At 35.6% G+C, this 17,140-nt stretch overlaps 1 protein-coding gene across 1 annotated transcript in view; it reads left to right on the top strand.

Moving 5' to 3' along the window:
* Positions 1-16,724, top strand: part of TMX3 (thioredoxin related transmembrane protein 3) — a 34,382-nt gene extending 17,658 nt beyond the window's left edge. The window contains exons 9-16 of the mRNA XM_017729438.1: positions 1,264-1,330; positions 3,305-3,403; positions 5,419-5,476; positions 6,197-6,250; positions 6,566-6,622; positions 9,942-10,071; positions 12,239-12,307; positions 13,687-16,724. Coding sequence (XP_017584927.1) covers positions 1,264-1,330; positions 3,305-3,403; positions 5,419-5,476; positions 6,197-6,250; positions 6,566-6,622; positions 9,942-10,071; positions 12,239-12,307; positions 13,687-13,953 — 801 coding nt within the window. The 3' untranslated portion in view covers positions 13,954-16,724. The remainder of the gene's footprint in view (positions 1-1,263; positions 1,331-3,304; positions 3,404-5,418; positions 5,477-6,196; positions 6,251-6,565; positions 6,623-9,941; positions 10,072-12,238; positions 12,308-13,686) is intronic.
* Positions 16,725-17,140: the final 416 nt, after the last annotated feature.

Here is a 17,140-nt window from a genome sequence, read left to right as displayed (position 1 = left end):
TTCTTTGAGGTTCTGTGATGACACTGATGTAAGCAGTGAGCTTTTTTTTCCCACAGAAGGTAATTTCCCACCAGCGTCGTTTAAGCTGAAGTAGTGATGGTATGCAGTATTCTATGGAGAGAAGAAAAAATGTTAAGAAATTTCTGGTTACTAGTTGTAATGAGGTTTTGCATTGCAGTGTTCATGGTTAGGCTTTGTTTCATTGCCTTAGGTGTTGTTCCGAGCTTTAGGGATCTGTTGCAGACTTTAAGCTGTACACGGATTGATTTGTCCTTCAAAGATGTTAAATTATGTTTTGGGCAAGTAAGAGAACAAAGCATCATCTGGGACTACCCTCTTGCTTATTCATATCAGCTATTATACTATAAATTTCTGCTTTTACATTAATTTCCAAGAAAGTTAATGCAGAATGATGACAGAAGGCATGTCATTTGGAAATGATGCTGTTCTTACCTTTCCAAAACATATCAGTAAATCAGACAATTCAGATGATGTGATCAAAACTAAGGTTAAGATGCAGTTCTTTCTTAATCACAAATGCTGTTAAAATTTTAACTTGGAATGCTAGCAAGCAGTAAGAAGTAGATGCAGGGTTTTTTCTATGGCAGTTCACTAAAAATATGAGCTGACTAAAATTATTTTGAGTTCCAAGGAGAAAGTTTCTACAGCTCTTTTTTTAGTATGTTGCTGACCATCTCAAATATCATGTTTAGCATTGTAATACAGGCTTTTGTTGTTTGTCTAAATTAGGTCTGTTTTCAGCCTGGTGGGCTGAAGCTGTTTCTTTATATTCCCATCAGTCTGAAGCACAGAAATAACCCAGATTTAGTGGGACATGGTACCAGTGGTACTATTTTACTCTGCAAAATTGACTGTCCATCTAGTAGAAGTAGCAGTATGACAGGTATGCTGACAACAGTACAAATTGGGAACTGAGAGCATGATTGATAAAACCCTCAGGTTAAAATTTCCTACCTAAAGTTCATGTCCAATCCATAAACTATTCTTCAGGCTACTGCAGATAGCGGTACAAATCCTGTTTCTTTTACATTTTGCAAGATTTACCTCTCAAAACTGTATTTATGTTGTGTTACTTTTAATATACAGAAGCTGGTAAATTTATCTTAGTAAATGTAGGCAGAAAGTATTTAGGTGTCCTTAAGAGATTTTCCCCATGAACTACATTTACATGTTTTCAGATGTCTTTGTTTGTTTAAAAATATTTTAATCTTCCATGGATTAATTGAAACCTGACTCTTTCAGTATGTGACATTGCCTGAATTGCCTGCTGTTATGGTCTTCAAAGATGGAACTTACTTTGTTTATGATGGTAAGTAAAAGTGGATGTTATCTTAAGAGCAAGATATTTAAAGCATATATGGAAAAACTGGAGGAGTTGAGGTTTTTTGAAGGGTATGTTGGGGAGCTGGGAAATTCCCCAGTTTTACAATAAATAGCGGCTTCTTCATGAGGGAAAAGAGAAAAAAATTACTAGTTCTTGCACAACAAAATGCAAGGAAGTAGAAGTGATGATGTTCACTTTGTGTTTTCAGTAAGATGTAGCCTCCAATATTACTGTTTTGCTACCATTAATGTACTTAGAAAAGTTCCTTCTTCCCTCACTGTACAAATGCATCATATACCTAGACTGCTTCATCTGGCTTGTTCAGGGTGTAGGCTGTAGAATGGCCACCTGAAGCTAGTAGTGTTTTTTATCACTGCTGTTTCTGCAGAGTATATATGCAGTACATAATGCCAGTAGACCTGCCATTTCTGTAAAAGGTGTATCTCTGCATTTGTGCATATCCAGATATAAGTATTACATTGTACTCAGACTGTACCATAAGGCTCCTGCATGTTAGAAGCACCTACGGACACACACAGTTACATTGCGCAGCCTGGGCTTTATAAGCACACCACTTACTTGCAAAAACAACTGCTCTTGATTTAGATCGTTTTAAATGCAAGTTTTCACTTCAAGTTGAAAACATATCACTCAGAAAATTATTCTGAAGGTTTAATTTCTGAGTATAAGTAGTACCACAGCAAAATACTCCAGGATGGCCACCAAGGATATTCTTTGTGACCTCGTAGAATGGATGTACTTGTCTTCCTCTTCAGTTTGTTGCCTCCAGATAAAACTTCACTCTACAGCCTCCTTGATTTGCATTTAATTTTTTTGATCTCTTTTAGCAATTCTGGAGAAGGAAAGGTTGTCAGAGAAACACTTACTTTGCTGTGTGGCCTGCTTGCTTTTCAAGCACCTTTTAAAACAAATGCAAAAGCCATAGTCAGGCTTTTAATTTACTTTGTAAAAGTTCTACTTTTTCATAATGTACCAAAACCATTAATGTAAGTCAAACAAATAAAGGAAAATGCAGTTTAAGAGTCTGCATAAGGTTTTATGTGCAACTGTTATGACTGGGCAGAAATTTGAAGAGCTCACTCTGAGGAAAACCTTCTAGCAAAATGCACTTCAGTGGTCTGACCTTGTCTGGCGTTTTGGTTTGGGTTTTTTTCTTCTCCATAGTAGGGGAAATGGATGCAGATCTAAGGGATGCATTACGCTTGGAAGTGCTTGCTACTATCTTGTGGCAGATAATTGTTAGCCTGAAATTATTGATACTTCTGTCTATACAATAGGATTTAAGATAAATTATTTATTTTGCATTTATTTCCATAAAATGCAACATATATGTCTATACATTTTTCTTTTTTACTTGTGATTTAGATCTAACTGATGGTATGTATTAGAATTTAATTCTTAATAGGTTAAAACATCTAGCATCTGAAACTAGCCTTCAGTATAACTGTCAGTCACGCATGGTTACTTGTTCTTTTACATTCACAATCCTGTTTAATCCATCTGCGTTTTCTTGATCTTCCTTTTTCACTTAAGGACTCTCACAAATATTGCTTTCTGTATTAATATATCTCTACTTTGTTTGAAACATGACGACTTAAGCGCACACACACCTTTTAAAACAGTCTTTGAAACTGTTCCTTTCTGCACTGGGTCACAGTTAGCTTCTAGTATAGTATATATAGCATAATTTGGGAAAAGAAAGATTATTAAATCAACTTTTCATGCTTTTCTATCATACACTTTTTGTTCAATAGTTGAAAATAGCTTTAGAAGTTTTAAAACTTGAGAGAAATGCCCAGAAATGTGTGATAATTTTTCTAAAGAATAAAAGGAAAAAAGGAGGGAAAATAGTGGTTGCCTCAGTAGTACTGAAATAGTAAATCTGATGGCTCACCTCTAAAAAAAATTTAATCTTTCTTTCCTCCCACCCCACCCCAGAATATGAAGATGGTGATTTGTCATCCTGGATAAATAGAGAAAGATTTCAAGGTTACCTTCATGTAGATGGCTTTACACTGTATGAACTTGGAGATACAGGTGAGATGATGCTACTACTAAACTCTTTGACATTGTGTACTAAAGAGTAAGATAAATCAAAAGAGTACTAAGACCATGTTTTTAAACTTTAGAAATTAATCACTATTAGGTTAGAGCTGATAGTCGCAGTCTTTTGCTGATGTTGGACAGTCCTGTGACTAGAGGTTTCATCCACAGCCTACCTAGTCCTTTTCTCACAACATAAAAGTTTGTGTGTCTAATCCTGTAGTAGTCACAAAGAATAGTAGGACTTTTAATTTAAGAGCACCTTAGGTTTTGCATAAGTTGCGTATTAGCTCTTGGAATACATGCAGGGAATTTTAAAACTAGATTTAGAAATATTAAATATAGATTTTTCAGATATCCTACATCTAGTGGATTTAGATATCTTTGAAATAGATGTGACAAGGAAGGGAGAGGAGCATGTGCTGAAGTGGACTTTTCCCAGAAAACTTCAGCTTTTCTTTAGCAAGAGTTCTGCAGGCCAAATGAAAATTTTGCAGCCAGGCGACCTCTGGAAAAGACAAATGACTTGTACTGCTCTTAAGGTATACACACTTGGAGGTATCAGAAAAAATACTGTAAGTGTTGATTTTTCCAGGCCAGGGCATCTTATCATCTATATTCCATTTCAAAATACTTATATTCAGTCAATATTGTGTTTTTTCAGGTTTTAAAGAATATGAAACATCTGTGTTCTTACATGTTTGTAAAGCTACTATTGTTACACCTACATTTTAAATGGTTATTTACAGAAATGCTATTGCAAGTTGTTCAAATGTTGCATATTTCTTCCTGTTACATTTTTGACTTAACAATTCCTCAAATTACAAAAAAAATTATTTTGACTTTATTAATACATTGGAGAAGCCATCATTTACTTTAGAGAACTTTATGTATTAATACATAGTACCTGGAATTTATTTACATCATCTTTTGCAGTCTAAAAGGTAATTAGTTGTCTCCTGGTGTATTTATTAGATAGTGTCTTAGGTTGGAAAGAAATGGGGGAAAAGTGGAATTGAGGTATGGAAGAAGTGGGATGGGGAGAAACTACTGCTATTTCACAAGGAAGCCTGGGAACAAGTCATAGTTCTTGCCCTTAAAACTCTTCAGTATTACTCGAAGAAGAGTGACTTCCTATCTTTGAAGGGAAAGATTCCTGTAGCATGGTGATAGGTAGGAACTGAGCAATTGCTTGGCTTGGTGGGGAGGGTTTTGAGTAAATTGTGGCACCTGGAGAGAAGTGACAAATCGGCCATCTGGAGCCTTGGGTTAATCTGTCTGACGACTGCACTGTTAACAGATCTGCTTTCCTAACTTCAGGTGCTTGATCTGGAGAAACTTTGGCCAGCTTTTTAAACATACTGTTATCTGATTGACCATAGGACTCCTTGGGTTTGGTTTTTCTTTGGTTTTTTTTTCTTTTAATCAGAAAAACTTCACAAAGTAAATCCTGAAAAGATCAGTATATTATGGTGTTGACCTTTAAGCTCCTCTGACAGAGGGCTATGAACTAAACTGTGTTTCTGATGTCATGAATTCTGGGCTCTACCAGTAAATTTTCCAATTTTTTTTTCCATAATGCTCACAACTGTGTGAAAAATAGTCGTTAGTAAATCGGTACAATAGTGATTTAATCACTTAGAGTCAGTAATTTGCTGCTATATAATAAAGGTCTCCATAGCCTTATATATAGGTATATGCAAATATGCAGCTTGAGTAGGAAATTAATTTTTATCTGCATTTTCTCCCTTTTAACTTCTTTCTATAGATAGGCTTTTCATAGGATGCTAGTGGTGTGGCATTAAGCCCCATCTTAATTTATTTTCAGTAGCTTTGAGAAAACCACAGCATGGTCAGCTCGAAGAGGCTCTTTTGCTCTGAGGCTGGTTTATACATAAGAACTAATTCCTCTCGCTGGAGAGTACCTGATCTTCTAAGTTGACATATTTCCCATCGGACAATGTGTGTTTCTTTTTAAATGGTTTCAAGAATTTTATTCCTTATTTTAGGAAAACTTGTGGCTATTGCAGTCATTGATGATAAAAACTCTTCAGTGGAACATACCAGGTACAGAATTGAGTATTGGTGGCACTATGGGAGAAATGTGCTGATATGACATAGGGAAGTTTGGAAGTTTCTTAAATATTAAGAAATATAGGTTAAATCAGTGGGTTTAACTTGCAAAGGTTCTTTAATTTCTGACTTAATGTACTAACTTTACTTAATTTATGGCTTGGTTGAAGCACACATGACTTCACTGAGATGGTGGGAGTTCCTGTATCACTCTTCTGCCACTTGCTAATGAGATTACATGAGCAAATGGTGATCTCATAGCTTTTAGAACCTGTTGTGTCACCTTTTAAACATAGACAAAAGTGCTGGAGTTCAGATGACTTTGAGATGAACTCAGTGAGTTTAAACAAATGACTGTACTTCAGTTCACTCACATTGAAAATTAGGTTAGCAGTGCTTATGTATTAGTTGTCTGTGGAACTTTAAAGAAGGGATATTTTCGCTGGGGTTGGAGTTTGCTGATGAGACTGAGAGGAACAAGACCTTCCCTTGTCCCTTTCTGATTGCATACACAGACTAAAAAAAATACTGTTCAAGTACTGTGGATGCTATTTTCAACCTTTAGGAACTAAGCAAGATGTGCAAGGTGGTTTTTGTTAGTCCTTTTTGCTGATGAGGTACAAATTGCTGCTTACTGGTGAAATCTCAAGGTTTATTGTTTGTATTTAGAAAGAGTTTATCCTGGATTATCATTGCCAATTTTTTTCCTTCTAGACTAAAGTCTATTATTCAGGAAGTCGCCAGAGATTATCGGGATCACTTTCACAGGTAGGCATACATGGTACTCTGATGTCTTAATTCAACTTCTGCATGAATCTTTCTAAGATACCAGTCACTTTTTTTCTCTATGTGAAAAATGTTACAGTGCCTGCTTTTATATTTGTATACTGATACTTAATAGGACCATTTCATGAGCTGTGTTTCATCATGCTGTGTTCTAGATCATCACTTTTTTTGAATTACATTGCTGAGTGTGTGCTCTCATTTTCAGTTATAGGAAAAATATTTAAGGGAGAATTCTTGCTGAAACCCACTATTGTGTTTTCTTTTTCATCATTTCATTTTTAACTGCTTCTCATACAGGGATTTTCAGTTTGGCCATATGGACGGAAATGATTACATTAATAGTTTACTAATGGAGTAAGTAAATTCTTTTTTGAATATTCTTTTCTTCTATTTGTTGCCAAGTGTAGTTACTTGAAGATAATCTTACAAAAAGTTCTTGGCTTTCACAGCTTAAAAAAAAAAATCTCTGTTGTCAGAATTCAGCCTGTAACATAGTATCAGTTTTTTGTTAAACTGTATAAATGTATAATTTAATGGTAGACGTTTGGTTTACTGATAATGCTGATGGACAAAGCTTATCTTTTAGGTCTACTTTGTTAAATTAATAACTGTTAGAATTGTGAGCTTTCATTCTTAATGTATTTTTAAGACCTAGAGAAGCATAGAATACATGGAAGATGCTGTCTACACTTGATATGTACATGGTTCATTTTGAAATTTATAGGTGGTTTAACAAGATGCTTGACAGTTGCCCTTACTTTGATCCTTTTCTAAAAAATGCATAATTAGAGAGTTGAGTTGCTTGGCATTTGTAGTTAACTACATGTTCTCCTCTGGCCTTTGGAGTTCTGAAAGAAAGGAAAATCAGAAGTCAGTATGCTAATTCTGTAAGTTTTCCAAATCCCTTTCTCAGGGATCAAACCATTAATTAAGCATGTGTTCATGCCCCTAAAGATCCTAGGAGCTTCATGTGGACCCAGAAGCACAAGGTCTGTATTTTTGTAGAATGTCTGCAGATTAACACCTGAATGCAATTAATTTAAAAACAACTGTCTCTCAATTAAAATTGTGTGATTTGATTGAGCTAGTGCTTTATAATTGCCAAAAATAAGACCTCCCTCACTTCCTTGATTGCTTCTCCTGTGCAGGCTCTTATGTCTGTCTGCTGAGCTGTTTCATCCTGTTTATCTGGCAGAGAAGAGTTTGTTTTTTTGTCTGGGCAAGTCGGAAATTTATTTTGCTGATTCAACAATGAATTCCCTTCTACTCTGTTGAGCACCAGCACTGATGTGCAAAGAAGTAGGGAAGGGAGATGAGATGCCTGGGAGGAAGGAAATGAAGGGAAAGAAGACAGAACTGCCACTTGGGATGGTAGTGATCTAGTGGCAAGATCTGTTCAGCTGGGTTTAACTGAATCTGCAAAATGCCTGATTTTATAATTTTGAATATATGGAAAGTGGTTGTTAAGTACTCACCAGCTTTTAATTATTTTCTAAACTACTGTATGCATTTCAAGCATAAGTAGGAAGCTGCAAAAGAATGCAGCAAATTATGTTCAAAGCTCTTCATGTGGCTACGTGAGTAATTTGGGTTTAAAAAAAATGTATTGCAACTGCTTTGGTTTGTCACCAGATGGCAGCAAGTGGAAATAAAAAATCTGAATAGTGAGAAACATATCACAGAACAGGTTGTTTACTGTACCAGATGCATATAGGAATAAATTCTGTTTTCTTCACAAAGGACAAAATATTCTATGATTTCTGGGGATAGAACCTAGTAGACCCTGACATTTATGAACTTGGCTGTAACTCCATTAGTAGATATTGTAATTCTTCTGTCTCTTCAGCAGTGTATTAAAATGCTTTTGTTGGACTAGAAATGGCACGTTTAAAACCATGCACAAAAGAAGAAATCAGAATATCATGTATTTTAATTAAAATACATAACTGTACTTAAAAATGCTTTTCAGTGTTTTAGTGAAAGCAAAGATACAGCTTTTTGTAAGCTAAGGTGTATCACAGAGAATGTCAGCTGTAGGTTTATGTAGAGCTCTCTGATCTTGGAACTAACACATTAAATGGGCTTTTATGAATGTCTGTATAGCATACAGAATCCATGTATAGAGGTTATCTTTCAGCTGCTCTACAACCAACTCTAAGAACATCAGTTGCCAGGCTGTTAAATGCAACAGAGACACTGCATCTGATTAATAAAACTTGTTCTGTTTTGGCTGGGATGACATATTTTGGCAGAAATTGATAACTTGTTACGAGGTGCTTGCAAAAACACCTGACTTGGTTTGAATGCCTTCTACTTAGGTTTCTTGTTTGTTTCTAATAAGAAAAGAATAAAAGTTTCATGGAAAAAACATTATATTTAGAGACACTTATGTGGCAGATTCTCTCTGTGTACAAAGTTTTGTTTGGTTGTTTATCTAGAGTTCCATGTAAAGGATGGCATTATTTTGTTATCCCTGTAATTACCCTTATGTTTTTTGAGGTGGCACCATGCTTTCAGCTTCAGTACTGGGAGTAGAGTCTGCACCTTAAAGTATTCAGCTTTCTAGAAGTTCATAAAATCGTCATCTACAAGTATTAAACTTTTTCACTTCTAGGTTTGCATTTGAATTAAAATCAAAACTGAAAACCTCACCTAAACTGTGGGAGAAAATTTAGGATGATTTCAGTGACTTCAAAGAAAAATGGGCATCTTGAGTAAATAACCAGTATTTTCATTAAATAATTTAGTATGAATTGGTAGCCACAGATAAGACTGAAATCATCATCAATGTTACATGGATTACAAATGTACATGGATGGGGCACTACTGGACAAGGGTAAAAATGTAGAAAAAGAAGGTGTGCATTGCTTCTCATGTGAAAGTATCTGAATTCATTACTGACAGATCTGTAGAAAATTGACAAAGACTACCAGTGATTTTTAACCTTGTTTAATGTATTTAAATCTTACTTGTCAAACAGTGGTTTTTTGCAGCATTAAAATTTCCTAAACCTGATCTAATTTTGAATTTAATGCTACAATGAATGGAAGATTAAACTGGTTTGTGTCCAGAGATAATTTCTAGCATTTTTTTTTCTTTCCAATTATGATATATTGCACATGCACATGAATGTTAACTGCTGAGTAATAAAATTCTTCAAAAACTCTGCTGCTCATATGCCATCTCTAAAAGAGCTGTAGAAAAACTTTGCTTGATACGGCTCATACTTTTGACTTGACTGGCAGAGATTGATTGATAAAGGTGATCAGTTAGACAATGGTTGTGTGGGATTACATCTTTGAGTTACACTGCTGCCTTTGTGAACTAAAACACTTAAAGCATTTTGTATACAAGGCTACTATCTGGGATCTCTTACTATTTGGAAAGTCATAAGGTACCTGATTTGCAGTTGCTCTGGTACGTAAAATGCTGTAAGCTTCAATACTGTCATTGATACGGATGTGAAGGAAAAAAATATTAATGAGAAACATGTCTATACCATTCAGATGATTATCTTCCCCCTTCTCTCTTGCTTTTAAAGAATTATTATAAAGAACACACATGAAGAGAAGATTAATGGATTCCCTTTTGAAATTATGTAGGGATTACTTGAATTGGAATATTTTGTATGGTAGTTCTTTAAATATATAAACTGTCTGTTTTATGTTTGCAGTGACTTGACAATCCCTACTATTGTTGTATTGAATACCTCCAATCAGCAGTATTTTCTACCAGATAGGCACATTGAGAGCACAGAAGACATGGTTCAGTTTATTAACAATATCCTGGATGGTACAGCTGAAGTAAGTCTTCATTGTGGCTTGGAATATATTGGTTGGTGTTTATTTCCTTAGATGCTAAAGTAAGGAAAAAAATTGGTTACTCTGATAGTTATGCATGTGTTTCATATCCCTGTCCTGTCTTACTGTCTTGGGTGCTGTCATTGAATATGTGATTGTAAATTCTGCAGTCATGCTGTTGCGTGTTGTGCAAAGTAAGCTATCTTTTGTTTATAGCATAAACAAAACAAATAGCTGGCTTCTTTTGATATTCCTTTTACTGGTGCAGTTGTAAATGGAGAGATTTTTATTCATCTCCTGGTTTGCATTAAATGCATTTGTTTAAAATTTTGAATTATAGTGCATAATTCTACTGCGCCCTTTCTTTTGGGTGGTAAACTAATAAATGCAGTAGCTGGATGAATTAAAAGTTCAGATCCAAAAAACAGTGTTATATTTGCTTTGGATGTTGGAAGTGGACACAAGCTTACTCTGCTCTGCTCTAAAACTGAAAAAGAGCTGTCTTTTGTTAAAACAAGAAAGTTAATAAATCAATTGGAATTGATTACTTGGATAATTTTTGAGTATTTATTCCCTCAGTGTACTGTAAGTTGGACAGAAGGCTATGTTGTGTGGATGAGGAAAGAGGTCATGGAGCAGAACTGTCATTTGTGCTTCTGGGGAGAGAATGCTTTGCCACGAAGGCGAGCTGCTAGCAAATAGTTTGGCTGCCTCCTGGGAGAAACCTATTTCTGGTTTTAGCCCCAATTTCACTGTATATTGAGTGCTGAATCCCACTTTATATTACACCAGCAGTTTTAGGTCACTGGGTCGTAATAGCAAATAACGCAGAAGATATTTGTCATATGGGGTACTTTGGTTTATTTAATCGGACAAGTTGATGTAGAACATGATATTGGCAGATTTATGTGCTGTTCCAGACTTTACTGGCTATGCTTCCAGTTGCAATGTGAGGAGTATTGCTGTAACTTACTTGGTGGTTCTTTGGTTTTGAGTTCTCGCTTTTTTAATGGTTTTTGAGTGCACTGAATTATGTTATCTGTTAGACTCTATTTGTATGTATCTTTCTGGTTGAAACAAGAAGTGTAATTGGTTTCTCTTTTCTTTTTTACTTGGAGGAAAATCATTTGTGATGCCTCTTGTTTGTTGCTGTAGTGTCACTTAGGTCTTTCTATCTTTTGTTTGCAGTATCTCAGCTAGAGTGATTAAAGGTTGGTCTAAATTCACATCTCTGTACAATACAAAAATACAGGATGTGGCTTCATTTAAGCTGTCTGCATTTAAGGTGTCTGTAGACATAAAATGGCTACTTTGGCTACATTCTCTGCCCAAGAAATTGTGCAGCTGTTGAGGAATGAGAGTCTTCAAAGTATGCTGGTAAACAGCTAATAGGATGCAGACTTTCTGAACCACAGAGAAATTTCTGAGAAGTCTGGCATTCCCCTTTCTCTTCCTTGGGAAGTGTTGGATTATTCACCTGGACTTTATTGTTATTCTGTATGATCCTACAGATAACCTTTTGTGAGTCTGTCTCTGTGGACTTCTTTTGCTGTTTGAGGGGATTTGGTCAGATCAGGTGCTGATCAGTTGACTTCCAAATATGTATTTGTTTCTCTGGCTACTCAAGAAAGGTGAAAACTGGCCCTTTTCATCAGACAGGACTTCTGATTCATGTAGTTATTTTGAACACTGCTCAATTAGGGGTTAGTGTAGGTATAGTCTGTCATTGCTTGACACAGGTTTTATTTATTACACCTTCATATCTTCTCTTTGCTTAGTTCTTAGATTTTTCTAGCTGTGCTGTCATAATCCATAAGTGGATGTTCAACAGCTGCAGTAGTTTTGCTGCTATGTAGTTTTATCATTGCTACATCAGGACAGTTGCTAGTTTTTGTTAGTGTTCCTTTATGGTGAGAGAGTAAGTGTCAGCCCACTGTCCAAGTTGGCACTGATTGTTCAAAACAATTGTGAGAGACTTTTTTATAAGACTACTGAATAATCTTTGTCCAAGCTTGGCAAGTTGGAGCGTCTGGGCATCATGAGATGTAAGAATAATTACTTTTCATTTCCTTCTAAAGGGACTTAAGATTGCAAGGTCAGAAGAATGAACTTTTGGAATCATAACTGAAAAATGTCAGCAGTTTTGACATGGTTCCATTTGAAATTTCAGGCACAGGGTGGTGATGGACTTCTGCAACGAATCAAGAGAATAATCTATGATGCCAAGTCTACTATAGTGGTAAGTTTTATTTTTCGTTGAATTAGATGGTGCCCTTGCCAATCGGGATACAAATACTTTTAGAGGGTTTTAAAAATATATTGTATGAGTTGTTTTATATTGTATATATTGTAGGTATATGTATAGGTTTAAGACAAATGAACTTCTTGATTAAATTTTTTAATAATATGTGTGATAAATATTCAACATATCTTAGTTGCTTCATTTTTCACTGCTTTTCTGTATACCTGACATGTATTTTAAGGGACAGAACAGAGAGAATTCAAGATATTTTCCTTGACCCTTTTGACATCCTTTCCTGAAACTGGTACCACTTCACTGTTCTGAGGAATGTTACATTTTTGGTCTAATTAGTTAGAGCATAAGGGGATTAAATACTACTCTTTGTGTAGTTTTAAAGCAAACATTTTTGTCGTCTTTCTCATAGGTTAATTATGCTTAACAAAATTTTTTTGGGAAGATGTACACAAATCCATTTCTGCACTCGTCCTGCACCAGCAAATAAACCTGTAGTGTGAATCTAAATTGAAACTCACTTGTTTCTAAATGAGTGGCTTCCAAATTTCTGTGAAAGTGAAATGTTTAGCCACCAGTTTCTGAAACCATACGTCCTTCTTCCTGTGCCATTAAGCTACTCCTCAACAGGAAGTTCTCTCAACTTCTTTTGCAGACTAATTTTTGAGAATGAGACAAGTAAGAGACGACTTTTTTTTTTTTAAAGTGTTTTTTAACACTCTTGGAACAACTGTTTTTAAAGCTTCAAAGAATGCGTAGGATATGCAGTTGGTGTGTAAACATTAACTATCCCAATGCAATATTGTAATATTTGAACTTCAGTGTCATTTTTTATGAACTCATAATAGAAATTGTTAAAGTTGGGGGCTCCTTGCCATTTTTGTGGAAGAAACCAACCAAACAAACCTAATAAAAAGAGCCCCACAAAGCAACAACCATAATAAAACCCAAAACCCAAACCAAACAAGCAGAAAAACCAAAATAACCCATCCATTAGGACAAGAGGACACAGTCTGTGTCAGGGAAGGTTTAGGCTGGACATTAGGAAGAAGTTCTTGACAGAAAGGGTGACTGTGTATCGGAATGGGCTGCTCAGGGAGGTGGTAGGGTTCACCATCCCTGGAGGTGTTTAATAAAAGACTGGATGTGGCACTTAGTGCTGTGGTCTTGTTGGTGGTTTTATGCCATAGGTTGGACTTGATGATCTCAAAGGTCTTTTCCAACCTAGCTGATTCCATGATTCCTCTAAAAGACACTGATTCTTATTTTGGATGTTTTTTGAATAAATACACAGAGTGATAAGAGAAGTAATGCAGTAACTGTATATATTCACTGAAAGTGGTTTTTACTTTCTATTTCAACAGTCTGTGTTCAAGAGTTCACCACTGCTGGGATGCTTTCTCTTTGGGTTGCCCTTGGGGGTCATCAGCATCATGTGTTATGGAATCTGCACAGCTGATACAGAGGGAGAGGTATTTGAGCATGAGGGAGCTAAAAAGGAAAGTGATGATCGGGAGCTCACAGATGAAGGCAGTGAGGAAGAACAAGAGGAGGAAAAGAATGGAAAATACACAGAACTTTCAGATGGAGAGCTTAAACAGAAAGATATAATGGAAAAGAAAAAAGACTGACTTGTTTAGGAAGAGAATTCTCTAGAATTTCCAAACAGACTTATTTATTGGCAATTTATTGATTATCTTCATGAAAGAGGACAGTTTTATCTGCATTATGGTAGTTTTGACTTGCATGTATTCAAATTTTCTCAGAAATTGACAGAAAAAAAATGGATGTTCTCTTAATTGTCCTTAGTAGATTAACAAAGAGCAATTTAAACTGAAGAAATTTTCAGGTACAGTTCTACACCATTTTTGTAAGAGTTTTGGATTGTTCATTTCCAGTTCAGAGCAGTGAGATAATGTTACTTGACCTTACTATATGTGATGAACTGCTACTAATACAGCACAGCTATGCACTCATTCATATAAAGTTGAAGCTGAAAATGAGAAGAGGTTAAGAGAGCTGTAAAGTGTTTCAGAGCCTGATAGCTAAAGACAACTTATAAGTTTTCTAAGAAGTCACATGTTCTACCTGTTGCACATTATTATGGGGGGAAAAAGCCAAAACCAACAAACTTTTCTATTTCCTCAAATTAAATGTAAATTGTTGGGAATTGGAGGACCGTTCTACCATGTAATAATATAATTATTGGCAGTCAAGAATGTTTACTAGGTACAGGATGTGGGAATTATATGCTAAGTTAAGTGTTTATTAGTGCTTTAGCAGCTAAAAATATTGGAAAATTATGTTAAAAACATTTTAGAATGTGATTGCCTGTTAATTATTTTCTGTGAGTGCTTGCACACTTAGAGTGCAAAAGATCTGTAAGTTTTCTGAATCTGCAGCACAGCTCGATAAAGGAAGACATAAATATGACTATTTGTATAACTCTCTAATGACAAGCTTTTTGAATGGTGTAAATTTATTTTACAGTGTTTACTTGAGATTGTTATACATCTTTGAGGTAGGTAGTTTCATTTGAGGCTGTTACCTACTCTGAAGGAGGGAGTTAATGGAGCTTAATATTAATATTGACAGAGATTGATCAGTGTAAAGCATTTTTGTTACCTGTTTTATCATAAAAGCCACTTTTATTGCAAACCCGTGACTGCAAAAAGGACTAATTTGTGTCCAGGGCTAAAGCTCCCCAAGGATAAGCTATAAAGCAGCCTTTGGCATTGATATCATGGAAAGTACCACAAAAACAAAACTTTTATTGCTCCTCCTCAAACTATTCATGCTGGGGTTTTTCCTTTTTTTTCTCTTTTTTTTTTTTTTTTTTTTTTTTAAGGCTGTATTACTGTATATTACAAAATATGATGTCCTCCTTACGAGGCAGCTTGATCACGTAAGAAATTGCTATGCTATACCACTAAATTAAGGAATTTTAAATAAAAACCATGAGTAAGCTTAAATAGACAAGTTCTATGTTTGCATAAATTTGGTGATACTGTAGAATTGTAGCCAGGGAAAATGTATTGCATCCTTTTTCCGTGTGGGAAAGAAACTTGTTTCTTCTGTTTAAGTAGCGTGGTAACAGCTGGCTTCATGTTGGCACGCACAGTACTTTAAATAGATCTCTGACTTGAAAGATTTTGGTTATCAAACAGTATAAACAACATGTAGAGAGATCAGGAAGTTTTTGGGGAAAGATTCCATGTCTGATTATGAATCCAAACTTTTTCCATTTGGGAGGAGAGAGAAAAAATGAGGTCATAGAACACTGAGTAGCAGGTATCTGATATATTTTTTCCCTTTTTTTTTTTTTTCCTCTGTTTTCTGTCTATGATTGCCTTTTTTTCATTTTTTTCACTATAGCCAGTTGTACATAGTGGCTGGAGTTTTCTTGCTTTTTGTTGATGTTTTATTTTTTTGGTAGAGCCTTTGAGAGGTGTAGGTTTAGGATATACATGAGGAATAGGTGTTTAGAAAGGGGTTTTCTTTTTTTAAATGGTATTGAGCTGCCAAGTTGTTTTTTGAAAAAAATTTTAAAAATCACTTAACGAAAAACCTGTAAATTTCTTTGGACTTCTGCACAACTCAGTGCTGATAGTCAAAATCTAGGACTATTAAGGCAGTAATAATTTTTTTTTGTCTCTTTTTTTAAGATTTCAGTACAGATCAGTTGTGTATTTAATGTTGGCTCAGGCTGGAAACCTGCAGCTTTGACTTAATAAAAAAACCTGAAGTGGTCACTGGAACGGTGCTGTTCCTTCTTTGGAATGCAATGAAAAGGAAAAAATACCTGAGTTCTGCTGCACTCCTAAGAACTGTTTCAACATGGAACCTTCTTTTTTTGTGGTTATTTTTGTTTGTGTTTATAATCAGTAGTAGCCAGTTAACTTGCTGGGAAATCTTCTGAGATGTGGACCTGAATAAGGATAAATACTGTAGAAGAAACGGATCACACTGGGATCTGTTCAAACTGTAGCACTTAATAGCTGGAGTTAATAAGAGGAAAGCCTGTATGCAGCCTGTATGCTGGTCACTTCTGAACTCTAATGTCCATCAGATGTGTACTGAACTGTTGAAGATTAGACTTGAAATGTACTGCTGTTTTCATCAAATCCTTCCCCCAGCTACACTGAAAAGTTATGGGGAGAAGAAAGGTGGACAAGTCATATACTGGGTGTCAGAAGTGATGTGAAATTAAGGTGTTTGCTGTAGTCACATAAGTAATCTAGAATGCTGTCTGAGGAGGGGCATTTTATTTCTTTTCTTCAGTCTCTAGAGGTTTCTTAAAGCAACTTCACTGTAATAACTTTGGATTCATAAAATAATGCTGCTTTTTTTTAAGTCACGTGTAAGCCTTTTGTTTTTCTGTAATAAAAAGGATTTAAAAGAGCTTGTTTCCTTTGCTTAATTTACAGTGTCAAGCTTAGATGTTACATGTTGTGTAGGAGGATGTTTGTTGTAAGTATACTTTAGGCCCCGAGTCACGCAGTGCAGAAATGCGGCTGGTACTTTGCAGTAGTTTGAAAATAGTTTCTAGAGGTAGGAGTTAATATTTGCTTGTCTGTGATTTAGTGAGCGCTCTAGCAGTGTAACACAAATGCATTTCCAAAAAAGAGATTTTAAAGTACCAGACCTACAGGAGTTTCTGTAGTAAAGGGAAGCTGAGTCAGCCTGTCCTAGCTTACATTTCCTTCTGGAAGGACTTGAGTAGTCTTGGCACTTGGACGTGCACAGTCTCATGCTGCTTCATTGTTTAGCTGGGCTGTTTTAACAGCCCTTGTCCACACTGTGGTGCTTGCTGCTTAA

This window comes from Corvus brachyrhynchos, unplaced genomic scaffold (genome assembly GCF_000691975.1).
Source record: "Corvus brachyrhynchos isolate BGI_N302 unplaced genomic scaffold, ASM69197v1 scaffold331, whole genome shotgun sequence".
NCBI lineage: Eukaryota > Metazoa > Chordata > Aves > Passeriformes > Corvidae > Corvus > Corvus brachyrhynchos.
Note: the sequence above shows the minus strand (reverse complement) of the source record. Positions and strands in the feature narration are given on the sequence as shown.